The sequence below is a fragment of the Gavialis gangeticus genome, unplaced genomic scaffold (assembly GCF_001723915.1).
Source record: "Gavialis gangeticus isolate Ggan-Ray unplaced genomic scaffold, GavGan_comp1, whole genome shotgun sequence".
Lineage (NCBI taxonomy): Eukaryota > Metazoa > Chordata > Crocodylia > Gavialidae > Gavialis > Gavialis gangeticus.
Window position 1 is genome coordinate 66,435,583 of NW_017729032.1, and position 18,253 is coordinate 66,453,835.

Consider the following 18,253-nt stretch of genomic DNA (forward strand, 5'->3'; position numbering starts at 1 on the left):
CCTACCCCTCAGGATGTTCCCCTGCCTGCCCTGCCTCTGGGACACGCCCTGCTGCCCTGCCCCTGCTGGTTTACCTGTGGCTGCCTGCACTGTCTGTCCCAGGGAGTGGGCAAGGAAGGGTTAACCTGCCTGCCTGGCCACAGTTGCTTCTGCCAGGATGCTGCTCTTCTCCAAGCTAAGCCCAGCCCAGCCCAGCCCAGAGAGCAGCAGTGGCTGCTTAACTGTTCCCTGCTCCCCCACAACAGATAGTGCGAGCAGCCACAAGTAAGCAGGGGAGAGTGTGGGTAGGAAGTGAGTGGGGATCTTGGATGCGGGGGACGATGGGCAGGGTAATGGGCCCAATCCAGGTCAGTGCAGGGAGGAGGGCAGTTGTGGTATTTACACTAACATGTAGCCTACAGTGACTACATATTAGTGTAATACAAGCTAGGGAACATGCATCTTACATAAACCTAAGCTGGAGTAGCATAACTTTAAACTGCCTGTAGAGTGCTTAAAGCTAGTTTCAGAAGTTAATATGTGGATAATCTAGGGGTTAAGAGCCCCAGGAGCCACCTACAATTAATGTGCAACAAGGCCCTTAGTGTGGGATAGGAACACTCACATGGAACAGTTATCATACGTTAGCTGATACGTACTCTTGAAAGGTAAGTACCTCTCCTCCCTTTTGAAGCAGCATAATTGTTTGGTCTGTCCACAGCCTCACATTGTACTGTACCTCCTAGTCTTTGGAAAGGAATAATATATTAATTCCTTTATCTTTAAGAAAATGTAGTGCTAGTGGTGGGAAGAGGGAAAATATATTGAAATTGAGATAGGGCATTAATCCAGCAAAAACTAGTGTGTGTGTTTAAGTAAATGAAGCTATTCACATGTTTGAAATTACACAAGTGTGTGTTTGTAGGATCAATGTTCTCAGTGTATTTGCAGTACTGAAGAACAAGACAAGAGCAACAACCGCTTCCACATGCCTTTCCAGCTAGAGGAGATCTATAAGGAACATCTCTTGGGTTTGAAAAATAACTTAATTCTCTACATTCACTTAGCGTTTGTCCTCTCCACTGAGATTCTCTATTGTAACATGCATGTTTTTGAGAAACTAGATGAAGACCATGCATTTATTTCCTGTGAATCAAACACCTGTCAGGTGGCAATAAATTTGTAACCAAATATCTACTTTTTCAAGTCTGGGCAATGGATTAAAAATGCTCTAGCAATCAAGCAAAAAAATGGAACAGGTGTCTTTCTACATTTCCAAATAGAGTCAATGAATAGAGAAACAACCTTTGTGAATATTATATCTTGGTGCCTTCTAGAAAGTCAAAAAAGTGTGGTCTGCCCTGCTGCCAACTATGTTTCTAAAGGGTGCTTGGGACCACATGGATGATGCTTCAAACTAAGACTTCACTTCACAGAAAATGGAACAAATCACAGCTGTCTTTATTACTAATTCAAGTATTCAGCCCACAGAGACAATAGGCTCTAGTGTGTAATGCTCTACCATTATCTGAGTGGAAGGTTGTTTAATTCAGAATAGAAGACTTATGTTGGAAGCTGCAATTTTCAGAGCTGACTCCTTTACATGAACCATTTTGTAAAAATCTGTGGATTATATTTGTTCTTTAGGCTTGATTTTTTTTCCCATTACTTGCACAAAATATAGCCCAACTTCTGTAAGTGGAGGAGCACCTCCAAAGAATATAGGTGCCCTCAATTCATCAGAAAAGCAGGAGATATATTGCTTTATTAGATAAAGCCCTATGGTTTCAGTTGAATATTAAGGAACCTGGTGTTTTCTTAGGCAAATAATTATCTGTAGGTAAATACTAAATAATAATTATTGATGTACATTTCCAATAGACTCCACAAGGTACTAGGTTCTTTCCAGGCAGAGAAAGGGGAAGGAAGGACACTTCAAACAAAGGCACATTATTCAGAAGACCTGAGAGCTATACCTGCGCAAGCCTAGTCAAGATGCTTTAAACCATACCCAAAAAGGGAAAAAAGGTGCCTAAAGTAGAACTCAGGCAAAATGTAGCTAACTAAAGTCCAGCTGAACCCTTAAAAAACAAACAAACAAACAAAAACTACATATCTGTTTAGGCACCTGAGGCCACGTCCACACAAGCTCGGATGCATGGTATGTGGTACCACAGATCGCACATGCAGGCATGCTCCATGCTACTGCCTTGCAGTGCAGGAAGGTTTTTTGACCTCAGGGTCACACCAAAAAAAAGTGGGGGGGCTCATGTAATGGCAGTGCATGCTGCCTAAACCAGAGCCTGGCTGGCTGGAGCCATGCTCCAACTGCCAGCCAGGCTTCCAGCTGCAGGAGTGCCATGGTTGCAGCTCCCCAAAGCCCCCAGGACCCCAGGTAAGGCTGCTGGGGCCAGCACAGTTGCTGGGCCAAGCCTCCCCTAGTCCACCCAGAGTAACCTGCCATGCACCAGAGTGCACGTGGCATGGGCATTCCCCAGGGACAAGTAGCAGTGGCACAAAGTGTACTTTCGTGATGTGTTCCCTCTCCCCCTACCCCCAAGGGCAACCTACATGGCGAGTAATAATACTATCAAAATCAAAGTGATACAAAAGAAAGCACACAAACTAGAAGGAGCAGTCTCTAGAAAGAGATTATTGAATCCAACAGGAACATAATTTTTTGCTCACAAAGTGTGTCGCTGCTACTTGTCCCTGGGGAACCAAACAACCATGCTCATTTGGATGTGGCCTGAAAGGGCAAAGGCAGCTAAGTTTTTACTGGCAAACTTAAGTAGGCACCTACATTTGAGCTACTTGCATTAAATGATGCCACCTTGGCAAAGATGAGTATCTCAGCCACTGTCTCATACCTATATCCATTGGGGATTTATTAACTAGCCATTTCTGGTCCTAAGTCTCCTCAAGGTCCTGATCCAGTAGGTGTATTCAGAACACACCTAATGTATGTTGGCAGGATTAAGTTCAGCAAAGAGCACAACAGTCCTTGCCACTCTCATGCATAGCTTGAGGAGGGAGTGGTGCCAGTGCTCATGTCTATCAACAACTACTAGCTAAAACAGTTGCTCAGAAAATGGGAGACCTACTGCTCAGGCCCTTCTCAGCCTCAGGGATCTCCTGGTATCAAAAAACCAGCCACGTTACAAATTAGCAGTGCAGCGAATGGGTGCATGTGCACTGCATATAGTTAGTTTGTGGTGCCTCAAACTACTTTGAGGTGCTGCAAACTGGACGTGTGCACTCATCTGGATGCATCCTGGGAGTTCAAAGCCACAACTCCCAGGAAAGTATGCTATCCACCAGTGTGGGCTGGGGTTGGGGCTTGTATTTTGTGAATGAAAACAGTCACTTAAAGGAATGGAAGATGACTGAAAAGAAGGAGCAGACAGAGGCTATCAGAAATAGCTTCAAAACAAAGGGAATACAGTTCAAACGAAAGCCAACTTACGTAGAACAGGACTATTCAGAAGGGAAAAGGGTTATTGTTATGTGTGGAGTGCAGAGATTTTAGCAGAGTTAGCAGGTAGATTGTAGTGAGTCAGAAAGAAATTTTTTGGGTTTAATTTATGATTTTTAGTGTTATGAATGTTATAAATGTTGGCTCCCAGGTCTGTCTTTGAAGGTGTTTTTCAGATTTCCCTTGACTATAAGGACTGTGAGGTCAGAAACAGAGTGGTTGCTCTGTTAAAAGTGTTCTCCTTTTGTTTTTTTCTGTAATTATTCATTTTGTATTGTTGTACCTGTGATGGTTTAGGAAATGTACTAGAGGCAAAGGTTTTTTGTGATATCTTTTACTGGACCAAGTGTATAGCTGGGAGGGGTGTTGGACAAGATTTCCAACACAGGGTTGTACAACAACACTCCAACCCTACTACAATGTGGAAAAGAATATTCAACTAGTCTCCCATAGGTGTCATGGCACAGGTATTACAAACGAATAGGAGAAATCATGGAAGGGGGTTTAATTCCACTATTTATCCCAGAACACTTTAAATGACTGTACTACTTCATTTGGGACACTTTTCTTCCAAATAGGTTATCAGGGTTTATTTGTACCTTCCACTTCCTGACAAATAATTAAATTATGATGACTTTTTATTTTTTATAAATATCTGTTGGCAGTTTGGTTAGGTCATCAACACACACCCAGAAATCAGATAAAGAAGGACTGAACACGAGTAATTCAGTTTAGGGTTAACATAAAAGCTGCAACCTTTAGGATGGAAAAAACTGCACATTTACAGTTTTACCAGCATGTACCATTACTACCTTTATTTATTGCCTTCCTCAAATATTCACCCCACAAGATATTATAATTGTACGCAGCTGGCTTGCAGGGCATCCTTGACAAAGGGAAAATGTGCATTTTCTTAAACAAAACTAAGACCTCAAAAATGATCAAATGAAAAAGCTGGCAGTTACCAAAAAAAGACCCTATTTGGTCTGCCCTCCTTTGCTGTTGCTACCTTGCAGTTTATGACATCTAGATAGTGGGAGGTCTGACAAACTGAACAAGGCAGTGAGCAAGAAATTACATTCCTGTTGAAATCAGTAATCTCTTCCTGGAGACTGCTTCTTCTAGCTCGTATGCTTTCTTTTGTATCACTTTGAGGAGGGGTCTGATATTATTATTACTCTCCATGTAGCTTGCCCTTGGGGGGAAAATGCACAAGGAAAGATACAGCAAGCAGCCTCTCTCTCAGAAGAAAAGAACAAGACTGGCTACACAGGAACTGGCTTCTCTCAAGTGTATAGTTTAGAAGTCAACGTAACTGTAATCAAAATACTAGTGTTTTTGTGGCCACTGAGAGACAGGACTCAGAGAAGGACATGGCAAATCAGAGTACAAAGTGGATCTAAGGAACTTTGAATGTGGGCTCTCAGCAATGTAAGTCTTCCTATACTATATTTTTAATTGTAGCATTTAGTCATTTTATTTCTATTTTGAAGGCAGGCTGAGCCAAAAGATACTATTAGATATTAAAATAAATGTGGAATATTACTTGTAATCACTCGTGTGAGACTCAGAATGATACTGAAATATGACAGAAGTCAGAGACGATCAGCCAGTAATATGGAAGATGAACTATAAATAAGAGCATATCTAATTATTGTAAGAGTTAGATGCTGGATGGAATCTTTAATCAACTTTCTCATTGTGGAACAGAGAGCTCTGCTGTTTTGTATAGCAAGCTATTTTAATACTGCTGCATTTAAAATTGTGTGATTACAGTTATGAAGAGCAATAAGATGTAGCTACAGAAGAGAGTCCTGATGGTTGCAAAAGTTTTTTGCCCACTGTTTTTGCTCTCCAAAACCTCAAGTCCACATTTTCTATTCTCCATATTGATTTTGTTTTTCAACTGGATTTTTAACATATGCTAATAAGGGACTTCACAGGGAGCCGAAAAGAAAGTATTTCAGCATTCAGAATAATTCCATCCGGATAATATAGAAAAGTAATTATCAAAAAATAATCCTTCCTTTACACCAGCTTCAGCTTTGGACAACACAGGAATATAAAGCCTGATGGTGACAAAAATTTATTCTTTCAGCTTTTTGCTTTACATACTCACCAGTTTCAGCAATGGATATTCTTTGTGATGAGGACAGTTCTGTGAACCCAACTACAAACTCCTTAATACAATTAAATCATGAGAGAAGACTTTACAAAAATGTTTTTGTATCTGGAGAGGTTAACGCATCTCATCTGTTTAACTTAACTGTGGACTCTGAAAACCTAACTAATCTTTCATGTGAAGGCAGTCTGAGCCCACCCTGCTTTTCATCATGGATTCAGCTTCCAGAGAAAAACTGGCCAGCTTTGTTGACAGTTATTGTGATTGTTCTAACCATTGCTGGGAATATTCTTGTCATCATGGCTGTGTCACTGGAGAAAAAGCTACAGAATGCCACTAATTATTTTCTAATGTCACTCGCAATAGCTGATATGCTGTTGGGTTTCCTTGTCATGCCTGTGTCAATGTTAACCATACTGTACGGTGAGTATCACCTGTGTAAACTACTGCATATATTGGGTAGCCTAATAACAGCAAGCACATGTTATTATTGTTACAGTCTGAGGATTTAAGTAAAATATAAATGCAATGTAGCTTTTAAGATATAAGCTTGCCAGCTCCCTCTCTATAATGCTATAATTGTTAAATATAGTAAAGAGAAGAATCAATACCTATGAGCTCATTTCCTTTTAACTTCCAATTATAGATGTTTTAAATACAGTCCAAAAATCAAATTACCACTTTGATTCTGAGGGGATTATCTTGTTTTCTATGAAAATGTTGTGTTCTCAGTATTCTCAGTTTTGCATCATATACTTTTGTCTCATATACATATACTTTTTGGTTTTCCTAATGAGCAAGTAAAATCCTGTTAATACTTTTGCTCCACAAATATATACAGGCAAATCAATGCCTTGGTACACTTAAAGTTAAAATAACCTGTCTAATTTTTTACTGGTAATTAATTTACTGATAATTCATTTCAGTTTCAAATAACCACCTTTACACTGAGATCTTTATTTATATTATTTACCATTAAATCTTGGAAGAAGTATTTTCAAGGGAGCATAAAAAGTAGACAGGAGTTATTCATGACCAGTGTTTAGTAACATTTGAAATTGAATAAATTAATATTCCCTACCTTTTCTAAACAGCTATAATGTGAAAGTGTAAAGTGAACTATGAAGCATGGTTAACTGTGATGCAGTTTACAGGTGATGTGCAAATTTTCTGGCATTTGAACAAAAATCTTTAGCAGTCTGGATCACCGAGGAAAAGCAGAAATTTAAGGGTTAAATATAGACATTTTCCATGCTGGTTTCATCTTCAAATTTATAAAAAAAATACCCAGTATCACAATAAAGGACAGAAAAGACAAAGAAATGAGGGAAGGGGGGCTCTAATTTAAAAGATTTAAATAGCTTTTATGCTACATTGAGTATTGCAGTTTTAAAGTACCAACCACTTCACAACAACTTGAGGGAGATTTCATTTGGAAAACTGCAATATAAGAATTTATTTCCAAATCTCCCTCTTTCAATTTTGTTATTTTTACACAAAGTATCCTGGATGGCATTAGCAAATAGGGATTGGTATAAGTATTCGATAAAGACTACCTCTGATGGTAGGGAAGACAATGCAAAATAAAGCTGTAGGGGCACTAATTGCTTGATCTGAGATATAAGTGAAAGACTCAAGTCCTGAATGATTCACTGAGATGATCAACAGGGACTCCTGCTGGCCATTCCCTGCTACTGAGAAAGCTAATTTTTGCCTCTGCTCAGAAACCCACATTTGATTGTGACCATTAATTTTAATTGCAGTATTTCTGTGATCAAATGATTTTTCTCTCTTTTTAACTTTGCACTGTGATGTCTGTTGCCAGAGGAAAGATCCCCTCTCAGGTTAAATGCATTTGAAAAATCAGTCATTCAGGCATACGATTTCTGAGAAATGCAGCATCAGCATGATGCACTGGATCACTGTCACCATGACCAGCAAACAGCTTGCAGAAAAGCCTCCTGCCAGACTGAGAACTACCCCTCAGCTACCTAGTGTCCATACATCCCAGCCTCCCACCCCAACAGCTTACAACAGGGATGGGCAAAATACAGTCCACGGGATTTTATTTAGCCAGCTCCAGATCCTTTGGCCCTGTCAGGGACAGCCTGAGCTGTGGTGTGTGCAGTTGGTCCCACTGGCCCCAGGTGCGCAGCAGGGCTGGGGCGGTGCGGTGGCCATACCCCACTTCCCAGCAGCCCTGGCGGTGGCGGCAGCTCCTTCCAGCTGCTGCTGCCAGTGTCAGCGACACTGCTAGCCCTAGTGCTGGCCCTGCTGCCTGGGCACCCTGACCAGTATTCCCTGTGCCCACTGCCAGAGGCACTAGATAGAGTGGGAGAACAGGGTCTCCATGGAGACTACCCCATGGGTACAGCACACTCAGCCAGGTGGGTGGGATGGGGCCATGGGAAGGCAGTGAGTGGCATCTGGGAACAGGATGGGCAGGTGGGGCAAGGGCCAGGACCAGGATCATGAGGTGATGACAGGATGGGGCCAGGGCAGAGCCATGTCCCCATTAGACAGATCATGACCAGCCCAACCAAGCAGTGCAGTGTGGCCTAATCCAATCATGATTTGTTGGGGCAGCCCCATGCTGCTGTGCCATGCTGTACTGGGGCTGCCTATGCATTCCAGTGCTGGCACAGGAGAAGCAGGAGCTGGGTCATGGACATGTTCTCCACCCCCTTTCCAGGTCAAGCCACTTACTATCCATTGTGCAGGGTGTGGATCTGCCCTGGCCCCAAACTCAGCCCAACACTGTCTGTGCCCCATGAGCCCAGTCCTGGCCCTGGCCCTGTCTGCCCATTCTGCTCCCAGATACTGCTCCCTGCCCACCTGTGGCCCCAACCTACCCATCCAGCCAAGCACATCCTACCCACCAGGGTCCCGGGCTAGTCTCCATAGAGACCCTGCCTGCTCGCTCCATCTAGTGCCCCTGAACCAACTAGTAATCTACCATTTAGAAAGTTTTGGTGAGTTGTTGTGGGGGAGGGTGCTGACCCAGCCCACAACAGCTCACCAAAACTCCCTAAATGGGTCTCCAGCCCAAATAAGTGCCCACTCATGCCATACATTCATCTCCCAAGGAAGTAAGATATAGGACTGACAGGGAGATCATAGTCAACAAGCATTTGATTCTCAGCATTTGCACTGAACTCAAAACTAGGTGCTCTCTCAGCACCTGTACAACTTAGGCAGTCCTATGTCAGGTCAGGCCTTAGAGTCTCACCTAATTCCAGATTAAGTCAGAAAAAGTTCTGCCTTTGGTTTGAGTGGGTGTAGGATTTATCCCTTAGGTTTGAATGCCCTCTCCAGGTATAACTTATTAGCACCCTCAAATAAAAATCCTAGATATAAACACACTGGACATTAAAGGCTTCAAGGAATGGTTAGAATCCAAGCCTGAATGTGGTTTGTGCCTCAATTTGAAGTGTGTGTGTGAAATAGTTATTCACAAACTTGCTTTATTATTTGTATTTCAGTATTCCACTGGTCCTTTTTGTGCTGGTACTATAACCCACGGGTTACAAATTGGCCCACCATTACTTTATATACCACATATACACACACATCTAGCCCTAAGAAAGCTCCATTAAAAGAATAGCATTTGCAAAACCAAAGGTTAAAACAGTAGGGAAGAATAAAATAAATATTCCATGTGCCTTCTTAATTCATCCGCCTTATGAGTCTGCATTATAATACAGAGTTGTCAAACATGGCATGAGAAGCCTATGGCACAGGCAGGAGCAGAAACCAGCTCTATGGATACCAAACCAGAGCCTTGAACAAAACAGGCCCTTTCCTTTTCTTGTTTACTGAATGTGGCAAGGGACCTTTGAAAAAACCACATGTGATTTTCACACTGGCTTCTGACACTATTGCATGTGAGATTCAAATAGTGGACTATGGAATCACAGCCTAACTGAAATATCCATCATATTGTTGCACAGTTGGTTGAAATGACTCTGTCAAACAGTAGCTTTCAATAGTTTCCTCCCAAGCTGTGTGACTTTTCAATTGGGTTTCCTCAGGAGTCTGTTATGGGCCTTGTTCTTTTTAACATTTATGGTTATGGGTATGTTAGATGTACTTGGATAATGGGATGAACAACAAAGGTTTTTATAATTTTCAGGTGACACAAAGCTAAGTGGTGGGAATGGGAAGGGACTGCAAAGGCTCTGGAGGACAGGATTAGAATTCATAAGAGTCATGGCAAATTGAAGAAATCAGTCTGAAATCAACAAAATGACATGCAGTTAATAACAGGTGCAAAGTGCTATAGTGGATCCAGGATGCTGAAAAGGGAGGTGCCACAGTGGCAGACAGCTGACTGCAATGGTTGCAAACCCAAGACGATTTTTTTTACTGACAATCTGCAATTTTTTACTGACAACCAAACATTTTTTACTAACATGTTTTATATGATATAAAAATAACCCTTTTGCTAGACCTTGGAGAAGGGTCAAGTTCAAACCAGAGTAAAAAAAAAATGTGGTTGTCAGTAAAAAGTTTGCAGATTATCGATACTTTTATGCTCTGCTACCTCCACCCCAGTACGTCCCCTACTGTCCCTCACATTCTAGAACCTCTGAATGCACTCTGTATCATGTCTCCCCCAGAGCAAACCCCAGCTTTACTGTTCCAGCTTCACTCCCTCCTTCTCACAACAGACCCCCAAGAAGTACCACTGTTCACTTACCTGCTACCCAACACATGGCTGGTGGTTGGGGAAGGAGCCAAAAAGCCCCAAGAAGAGATCCCTTCAGTGTGCTACACCCCAACTTAGAAATTGTGTGGCACTGCTGTGTTCTTTCTGTGCTTCAACGCTGCATCCAGCTTCTTTTCTAACCCTCTCTGTGTTTTATGCAGCTGATTTTGTGAAGTGGTTCTTGTTTCATTTTTTACAGAGTTTATTGAGTGTCTGTACATTTATGGACACTTGGCAACCCGGTTCACAGCACATGTGTGGTGCCTGAGACCAGAACTCTCAGCAGGAGTGTGTGACTGCACCACCACACCTCCTTGGATCAGCCCGTGTAAAGTATTACAGTTAAGAAAAAGACAAAATGGAGAATAACTAGATGGGCTGTAGTACTGCAACAAAGAATCTGGGGTTATAGTGGATCACAAACTGGGAATGTCTACATATTGCTGTAAGGTGACACTGCTACAGCACTTGGCTTGAGTGCTTCCCTATACTGGGGGAGCACACTGCTACAGTGACACAGCTGCCAATCATGTGTAGACCCATGTGATTACTAGGTTGCTATAGCGCACTGTACGGTGCCTACTGAATATGAATTAACAATGTGATGTTCTTGCTAAAAAACTAATCATAGAATCAAAGGACTGGAAGGGACCTCAAAGGGTGCATCTACACAAGATGTTTACTTCACAGTTGATTAATTAACTGTGTAGTAAACATCTTAGAGTCTACATGTGCACCCCTATTAGAGCACATGAAACTAATAAACTCTGCAGCAAGGTAGTACTTGTAGTTACAAATACTACCCTGCTGCAGAGTTTCTTCATGCACAGCAGCACACATGTAGATGCTGACTGGGGTATAAGGGTGCTTCAGTGCCAGGGTTGCTTGCCAGCTAGCCCCACACTGAAGCACCTTCATGCCTCAATCAGCCCATCTGAAGCACACTGAGCCTAGTCAGAGCAGCCCTGGGTTGACAGGCTGACCCCCCAGGCCCTCTGCCAATGGAGGCTGCTGTGATCCCGTTCAGTGTGCTGCAGTCCAGGTGCATGTTCAAACCGCACACCCAGGAGCTTCCTAGGAGCAATAAACTGGGGAGCAATGAGCTCCAGTTTATTGCTGTGCACTAATAGTATGTGTAGACACGCCCAAGGCTATCTAATTCAATCTACTGCACAGATGCAGCGTGCACTGTTCTTGAACTATCCCAAATAGATGCCTATCCACTGTGAAATATGTCAATACCACTGTTTTATATAAACCATCAGATATTCCACTCTACCCAATGGTGACGAGGTCTCAGCTGGAGTACTGGTTCCAGTTCTGGATATCATACTTTTATAGAGCTGTAAACTAATTAGAGAAAGTCCAGAGAAGAACAAGAAGAATTATAAGAAGTTTAGAAAATATGTCCAATAAATAAGGAATTGGAATTATTTCATCAAGAAAAAAGAAATGTGGGGAAAGAATGGTAATAATTTTTCAACAGGTAAAAAGTTGTTACAAAAGGGACAGTGATCCATTGTTTTCTATTTCCCCAGGGGGAAGGACAAAAAGAAATTGGCTTGGTTTTCAGCAAAAAACAATTCAGGCTGGATATCAGAGAAAACTTTTTAACTACAAGGGTAGTGAAATACTAGAACAGGCTGCCTATGTAGATTGTGGAATATCTTTGTTTGAAGCTTTTAAGAACAAGTTAGATCAGTAGTTCTCAACATTTTTTGACTAAAGGCACCCCTTGTTAGATTCAAGGTAACCCTTGGCAAATGCCTTTCCAGGTCTTAGTTCTCACTTCTTTTTGGCTAGAAAAAATAATAGAGCAATTCTTCTGCTGCAGACAACCCAGAAAGATCACAAAAGGTTAGAATATTTTTAACCCTATGGTTTCCTATTTGAAATCTGTGGGTTTATTGTGTGGATCATGTTTGTACACCTAACAGTTATAGCGTTGTGTGTCACCCTGCAGCACCCCTTAAAGGATCTCAATGCACCCCAGGGTGCCACAGCACCCTGATTAGAAATCACTTGGTTAAATAAACATGTGTCAGGAATATCAATCTGTGTATAAACAAATGTTTAGGTATGCTAGAACCTGCCTCAGTGCAGAGAGCTGAATTAGATAATCTCTATCTAGTGGTCCTTTTCAGCTTTACATTTACTATGATTCTGTGACTTTTTATAGCAAACTAAGAGGACATGAATTCTATCATATGGGAACTTGCTCCACTGCACAGGTCATTGCTTGTGCTAGAACTCAGGATCTTTACCTTCCCAACCTAGCCTCTGTGCTTCAGTTATAGCACTAGGATGTCACACTCTCAAGGGATTCATCCAGTAGAAGAGATTCATACTTTGCCTATAGCTGACAATTATTTGCTAGACAGCAGGAGAAAATTGGGCATTAAAAATCTTGCATTGTACTTGTTGGTCTTTCAGGGAAGTTTGAACAGCCAGGCACAAACATGTGGCACATCCATTTAGAAAAATACTGTGGCTAAGTAGATTAAACTTGGGTCAACCTAGGGACAAATTCTGATCCCCAATATGGCTTAGAAGAGCTGAAAAGAGTGCAGAGTAGCTAGTTGGGGAATTCTCCAATGCATGGCCAAGTTAGAGCTAGCATAAATGGTGCTATATTGACCACCCCTGTATGCTTCATTGCTTCATTTCCAAATTTGGCTCTCACAAGCTAGAGTGGGTGGGTGTGCTCAGAAACGTACTCCTAGCTGCAGAATGGGACACAATGCAGACATACTCAGGACTGATTGTCACAGGATCTGATCCAGATTAAAACAGGAGCAGCACAGTAATTTATCCATGTCACCCTTCCAGACTGCATTGCTGCTCCTTTGCCAGTAGGTGGCCAGCAAGGGCACACACCCTAATTGTCTTATCCCTGGAATGATGTATAATAGCCCTATGGATCAGGGGTGGGCATTTATTTTGGTTGGAGGGCCACTGATGAGCTGTTGAGGACTGCACACAAAAATTCTTTTAGAAGATATAATTTTAACATATTTTAGTTTTATTTCAAAAAATATTTTTTGTCCTGATTTATGGTTTTTTTTACTAGTGTACATAGAGACAATTGCTCAAAATAAAGTCTTGCTCTTGTATATTGTGTTTGGGTCAGATAGGTGTGGGGAGGGTATGGGTGTGGGGGTGGGTCTGCGTGTGTGTGTGGGGGGTTGCCTATGCACTACGCCCCAGGAGTTGGCAAGGGATGGTAGGCAGGACCAGGGGGCGCATGCAGCAGAGCTCACTCAAGAAGTGCAGATACAGATGTGGTCCACTCCCCCACATCTGACCTGTGGCTTCCCCCTTGGTGCTCAGCATGGGACTGAGCTCCACCTGCTCCCACCCAGGGCAGCCTGTGCTGTGCTCCTGCCCACCAGACCTGGCCCCAGCCAGTGCATTCTGTTTCCTGGCAGGGCTGCTCCCAGTAAGGCTGCAGCTGTACTGGGTACTGCTCAAATCCCCCTGCCTCCAGTGGCTCCTCCTCCTCTTCCACCAGTGCCTGCTACTCCTACCCTAGCACGTGGGGCTCCAGTTCCAGCTTCCAGCCACCTTCCACCCATTCGGCTACCTGTAGATGGCCCCTCATCATAACAGATGGGTGGTTTGGGTGGAAGGTGGCCAGTAACTGAAGCTGGAGCCTTGCATGCTGAGGCAAAAGGTGTCCTGATGCAGCTTCCCTCTGACCTGGCTGGGTGTGTGGTGCCAACATGCATCCCCACAGCTTTCCCACATTACTTGCTGCCCAGAGCAGTGCAGAAGGGACAGGAGAGGAGGAGGAGCCACTGGAGGCGAGGGGAGCTGAGCAGCACCTGTACAGCTGCAGCTTCACCAGGAACATCCCCACCAGAAAGCTGTGCACACTGGCCAGGACAGAGGCCAGGCCCAGTGGTGGTGGGTGCAAGCATGTGCTGGAACATGGTGCAGGTTGGCCTGGACAGGAACAGGCAGGATTCAGCCTGAGGTAGAATGTCATAGTGACAGCTGCAAACTGGATCCTGTCAACTGGCAGATGCCCACCCACAGGCCAGATCCAATCAATCTGGCTGAAGGGCTGTATTCTGCCCACCCCTGCTATAGATGAGCAAGGTCGTGTCCTGGGAAAAATTGTTAGTACATTTCATCCAGCCTATCTCAGAGTGACTCAGAACGGGACAGTGAATGTGTACATCTGAACAATCCCAAGACAAAAGACTTTCTCCCAAGGCAAATGTGATGTCTGTTTCCAGTCTCAGAGGGAGTCCTTTTGGAGTAAAGCAGATTCAGTGCAGATGGAACTTTCAGAGATTTTAGCAGTACAGTAAACTTCTAATAATAGCTAGTGATTGTGAACAAGTAGGCAATATTTTATAACTTGGCCAAATCTGGATGCATTGTCACACAGACAACAAAATGCACTTCTCTAATCCCAGGATAATTCCCAGGGCGGGCAATAGCTCTTCAGACAAAATTGGGAAAATGTATTTATATTAACAACACTAGTTATCTCTTTATAGTCTCATAAACAGCCATACATGTTATTACACATAATTTACACAGAAGATAAAAATCAGCCTACAGGCAGAAACAAGCAGAGAAAAGTTTTAAAAAATTATGAGCATATTAAATTATAATGGAAAGTACTAAGCACCTTAAACTGAAGGCTTTGCTATAAGCAATAAGCATATATATAAATTAATATATTTGAGCCACACTGGGTACTGTATATCTATCTATATATAGCTATAGATAGATAAATATATATACACACACACACATACAGTATCCAGTGCAGCTCAAATGTATTCATATTTATATATGTTTATTGCTCGTAGCAAAGCCTTCAGTTTAAGGTGTTTAGTATTTTCCATTATAATATATATAGATATAGATATATCTATATCTATATATGAGCAGTATTGAGCAGTACTCAGTGTGGCTCAAATGTATTAATATATATATGAATGTATTCATATATTATAATTAAGAATGATGGGGGGAGTGGGCAGGAACAGAGCCCTGTGGCCCCCCCCATCCGGGCCCACTCTCCCCTTCCACCCTGCTACGTGGGGTCTGGGCCCACACCCCCTCCCCGCTGCAGCAGCAGACAGAGGGGAGGAATGGATCCAGGCCTGATGCAGGGAGAACTGGGTCTGAGGGTGGGGAGAAGCCAGGCTGCCACAGCAAAGGAAGTGGGGAGCAGTGGGCCTGCGCCAACCCAGAGGTGTCAGGGGATGAGAGGAGGGGGCTTGGGGCCAACACGGGGGAGGTGGGTGAGGTATGAGTGGCCCCAGGCCCCAGGGGGGAGGAGGTCTGCTCCTCCCCTCCCCCACTGCTGCTGCATCAGGCTGCTCTCCCTCCACTGCCGTGATGAGCCAGCTTCTCCCCCCCGCCCAGGCTCACTCCTCCTACCACCCTCTGCATCAGGCCTGGTTCCACTCCTCCCCTGCCCGCACCCGCAGTGCCACTGCTGCAGTGCGCCCACTCCTGCCCTCATTGCTGCCACATCAGCCCTGCAGGCAGCAAAAATGGAAAGGGGGAGGGGCAGACCGAGGCCAGTGCTAGTGGCCTTGCCCCCCCCGCACTGTCCCAACCCCACTCCCCACCTCTGCTCCATTGACACTACCTCCAGGGAGCTAGGTGGGAGGTGGGGAGTGAGGCCCACTCTGTGTTCTGTGTCCCTACCATCATGGCAATGTTCTGCTAAGCTGCCACCTCCTGTCTGAACACTTATTCTCACTCTGATTGGCTGTTTCAGTCAGACAGACAGACAGACAGATTAAGGCTTTTATAATATTAGAATATAATGTATTTATATATATATATATATATATATATACACATACACACACACACACACGGGGGAGAGGGGGGGCTTGCATGCAGCGGGCACAGCTGCCACCCAGCACCCCATGCTGCTGCTGTTGTGCATTCACCTGTATGCAACCCCCTCTCACTCCCGCTCCCCTCCCTCCCGGCTGTTCTCAGGGCCCAGTGATGGCAGGGCACCACCACCGTACACCCCCTCCCCTTCACACTTCCCTCCCCCCCTCCTCCCTGCTGCCTCTCCCTCCCTGCTGGCTTTTGTCAGGACCCGGTGGTGGTGGCAGCAGTGAGGCCGGAGTGGGGGGCGAGGCCAGTGCTGTGCCACCAGCACCCCTGCCCTTCCACTCCGCCACCCCTGCTAGCCAGCACCTCGTGCTGCTGCCACATCCAGGGAGCAGGGCCAGGGGTGGTGAGGCCAGTGCTGCTGGACTCGCCCCACCACTCTGTACACTCCATCACTGCTATCATGGTGGTGCTCTGCCATGCCACCACCACGGCCACCTCCTATCTGGAATGTTCTTGGAGCACTTTGATTGGTTGGTTCAGACAACCAACCAGAGTGCAAATCAATCATTATGGATAGACAGACAGACAAACATGCTAAGGCTTTTAGAACAAATGCTTGCATTCATTCATGTATATACCTGTTAGCTGATGCTGACTTTCTTTTTTTGCAGAGTATAGATGGCCTCTGCCCAAAACACTCTGTCCTGTCTGGATCTATTTGGACGTACTTTTCTCCACTGCCTCCATCATGCACCTGTGTGCCATCTCTCTGGATCGCTATATTGCCATACGCAACCCCATTCATCACAGCCGCTTTAACTCCAGAACTAAGGCTTTCACAAAAATAATTGCAGTTTGGACCATCTCAGTTGGTAAGTGAGGCAATACGTCAACACATAATTATAGATTTCTAGCTTTCAACAGGATCTGACATACATATTGCAGATTAAAATAGTATCCCAGCCTGCAATATTTTGTTTGGCACAGTGTAACAGGTGGTGGTATGTTATAATTATATGATAAATATCAACAATAACAATGGTAAATAAAGAAGAATAGAGCAGCCCTTTGCAACAAAAGACTATATTTCAGTGTTAGAACTGTTTGCATCTCTATTTTAGAGATGTGCTTATTTCCATTATTGATTATTCACCAGTAACTGGACTCCAGAAGACAGCAAATGCTGTGGATTAGCATAGATCTATCTGATTTATATAAATCATTTTTTCCTGACACCCTATGATGTATTTATCATCATTTCTTGGAGGCAAGTCCTGTCTACTCTTTGGCTGCTCAGGGCCACAAACAGGAAAGAACCAGTGTTGTCTGTCTTGCATGGTGAGTGGCCAGGATTTGGAATCTGATCAGGTAAGGATGTTTCTCTAGAATTATGAGTTTCCATGAACTAAAAAGTTTACATCTTCTCTTTCTGCAGTAAGAGGTGAGGGGAACCTTGTCCTACTGAATAAAGACACTGAAAGATCTTCATGTGTTTAAAACTAGAGTTGCCTGGGATTTATGACATCTGACTCTAACATGTCTATACCAAAGGATTTCTCTAGAGAGCACCACAGTGAAGTGAAGCATAGCTACTCTACCACAGATGCTATATAGCTCCCTCAATGGCTAGTGACAGACATTCAAAAAGCCTGAGCCTGAATTGATTCAATCTTTGCAGATTACTCTAACCTGGGTAGGCTAAATCACTTTGTAATGCCACAGATGTCCCAGACTTGCAGGCACATGCCTGCAGTGGCTCAGGCTAGAAAATGGGGGATGCTAGAGCAGCTCCCTTCCACAGGGCTGAGCTGAGTGGGGGGGCGTGGCCAGGCCCCCAGAGAATTGGGGAGGGGTTCCCCCCCTCCTTGATAACAGAGCATTTATCAGCTCTGTTATCAGCATTTATCACCCCATCAGAAAACAAACAGCCTCTCTCATTATTACAAGTTCTTCTTAAACAAAGAAGGAACAGATGTACATTATCAGCTGAGCTGTTTATTAGCTCCAAAAAGCTGTAAAATGACACTGTCTGCCACTGCACAGACATGTGGTCTGCTAGCTCTAATTGTATTTGTGTAAGGCAGAGTGGACGGGGTGTAGGGGAGGCGGAGCCCCATGGAACATCGCACCAAAGAAATTGTGAGTA

At 43.9% G+C, this 18,253-nt stretch overlaps 1 protein-coding gene across 1 annotated transcript in view; it reads left to right on the plus strand.

Moving 5' to 3' along the window:
* The first annotated feature begins 4,468 nt into the window (after positions 1–4,468).
* The window catches only part of HTR2A (5-hydroxytryptamine receptor 2A), a 78,783-nt gene continuing 64,998 nt past the window's right edge, over positions 4,469–18,253 (plus strand). Inside the window, exons 1-3 of the mRNA XM_019525329.1 lie at positions 4,469–4,885; positions 5,231–5,999; positions 16,779–16,979. Of these exons, the coding sequence (XP_019380874.1) occupies positions 5,585–5,999; positions 16,779–16,979 (616 nt within the window). The 5' untranslated portion in view covers positions 4,469–4,885; positions 5,231–5,584. The remainder of the gene's footprint in view (positions 4,886–5,230; positions 6,000–16,778; positions 16,980–18,253) is intronic.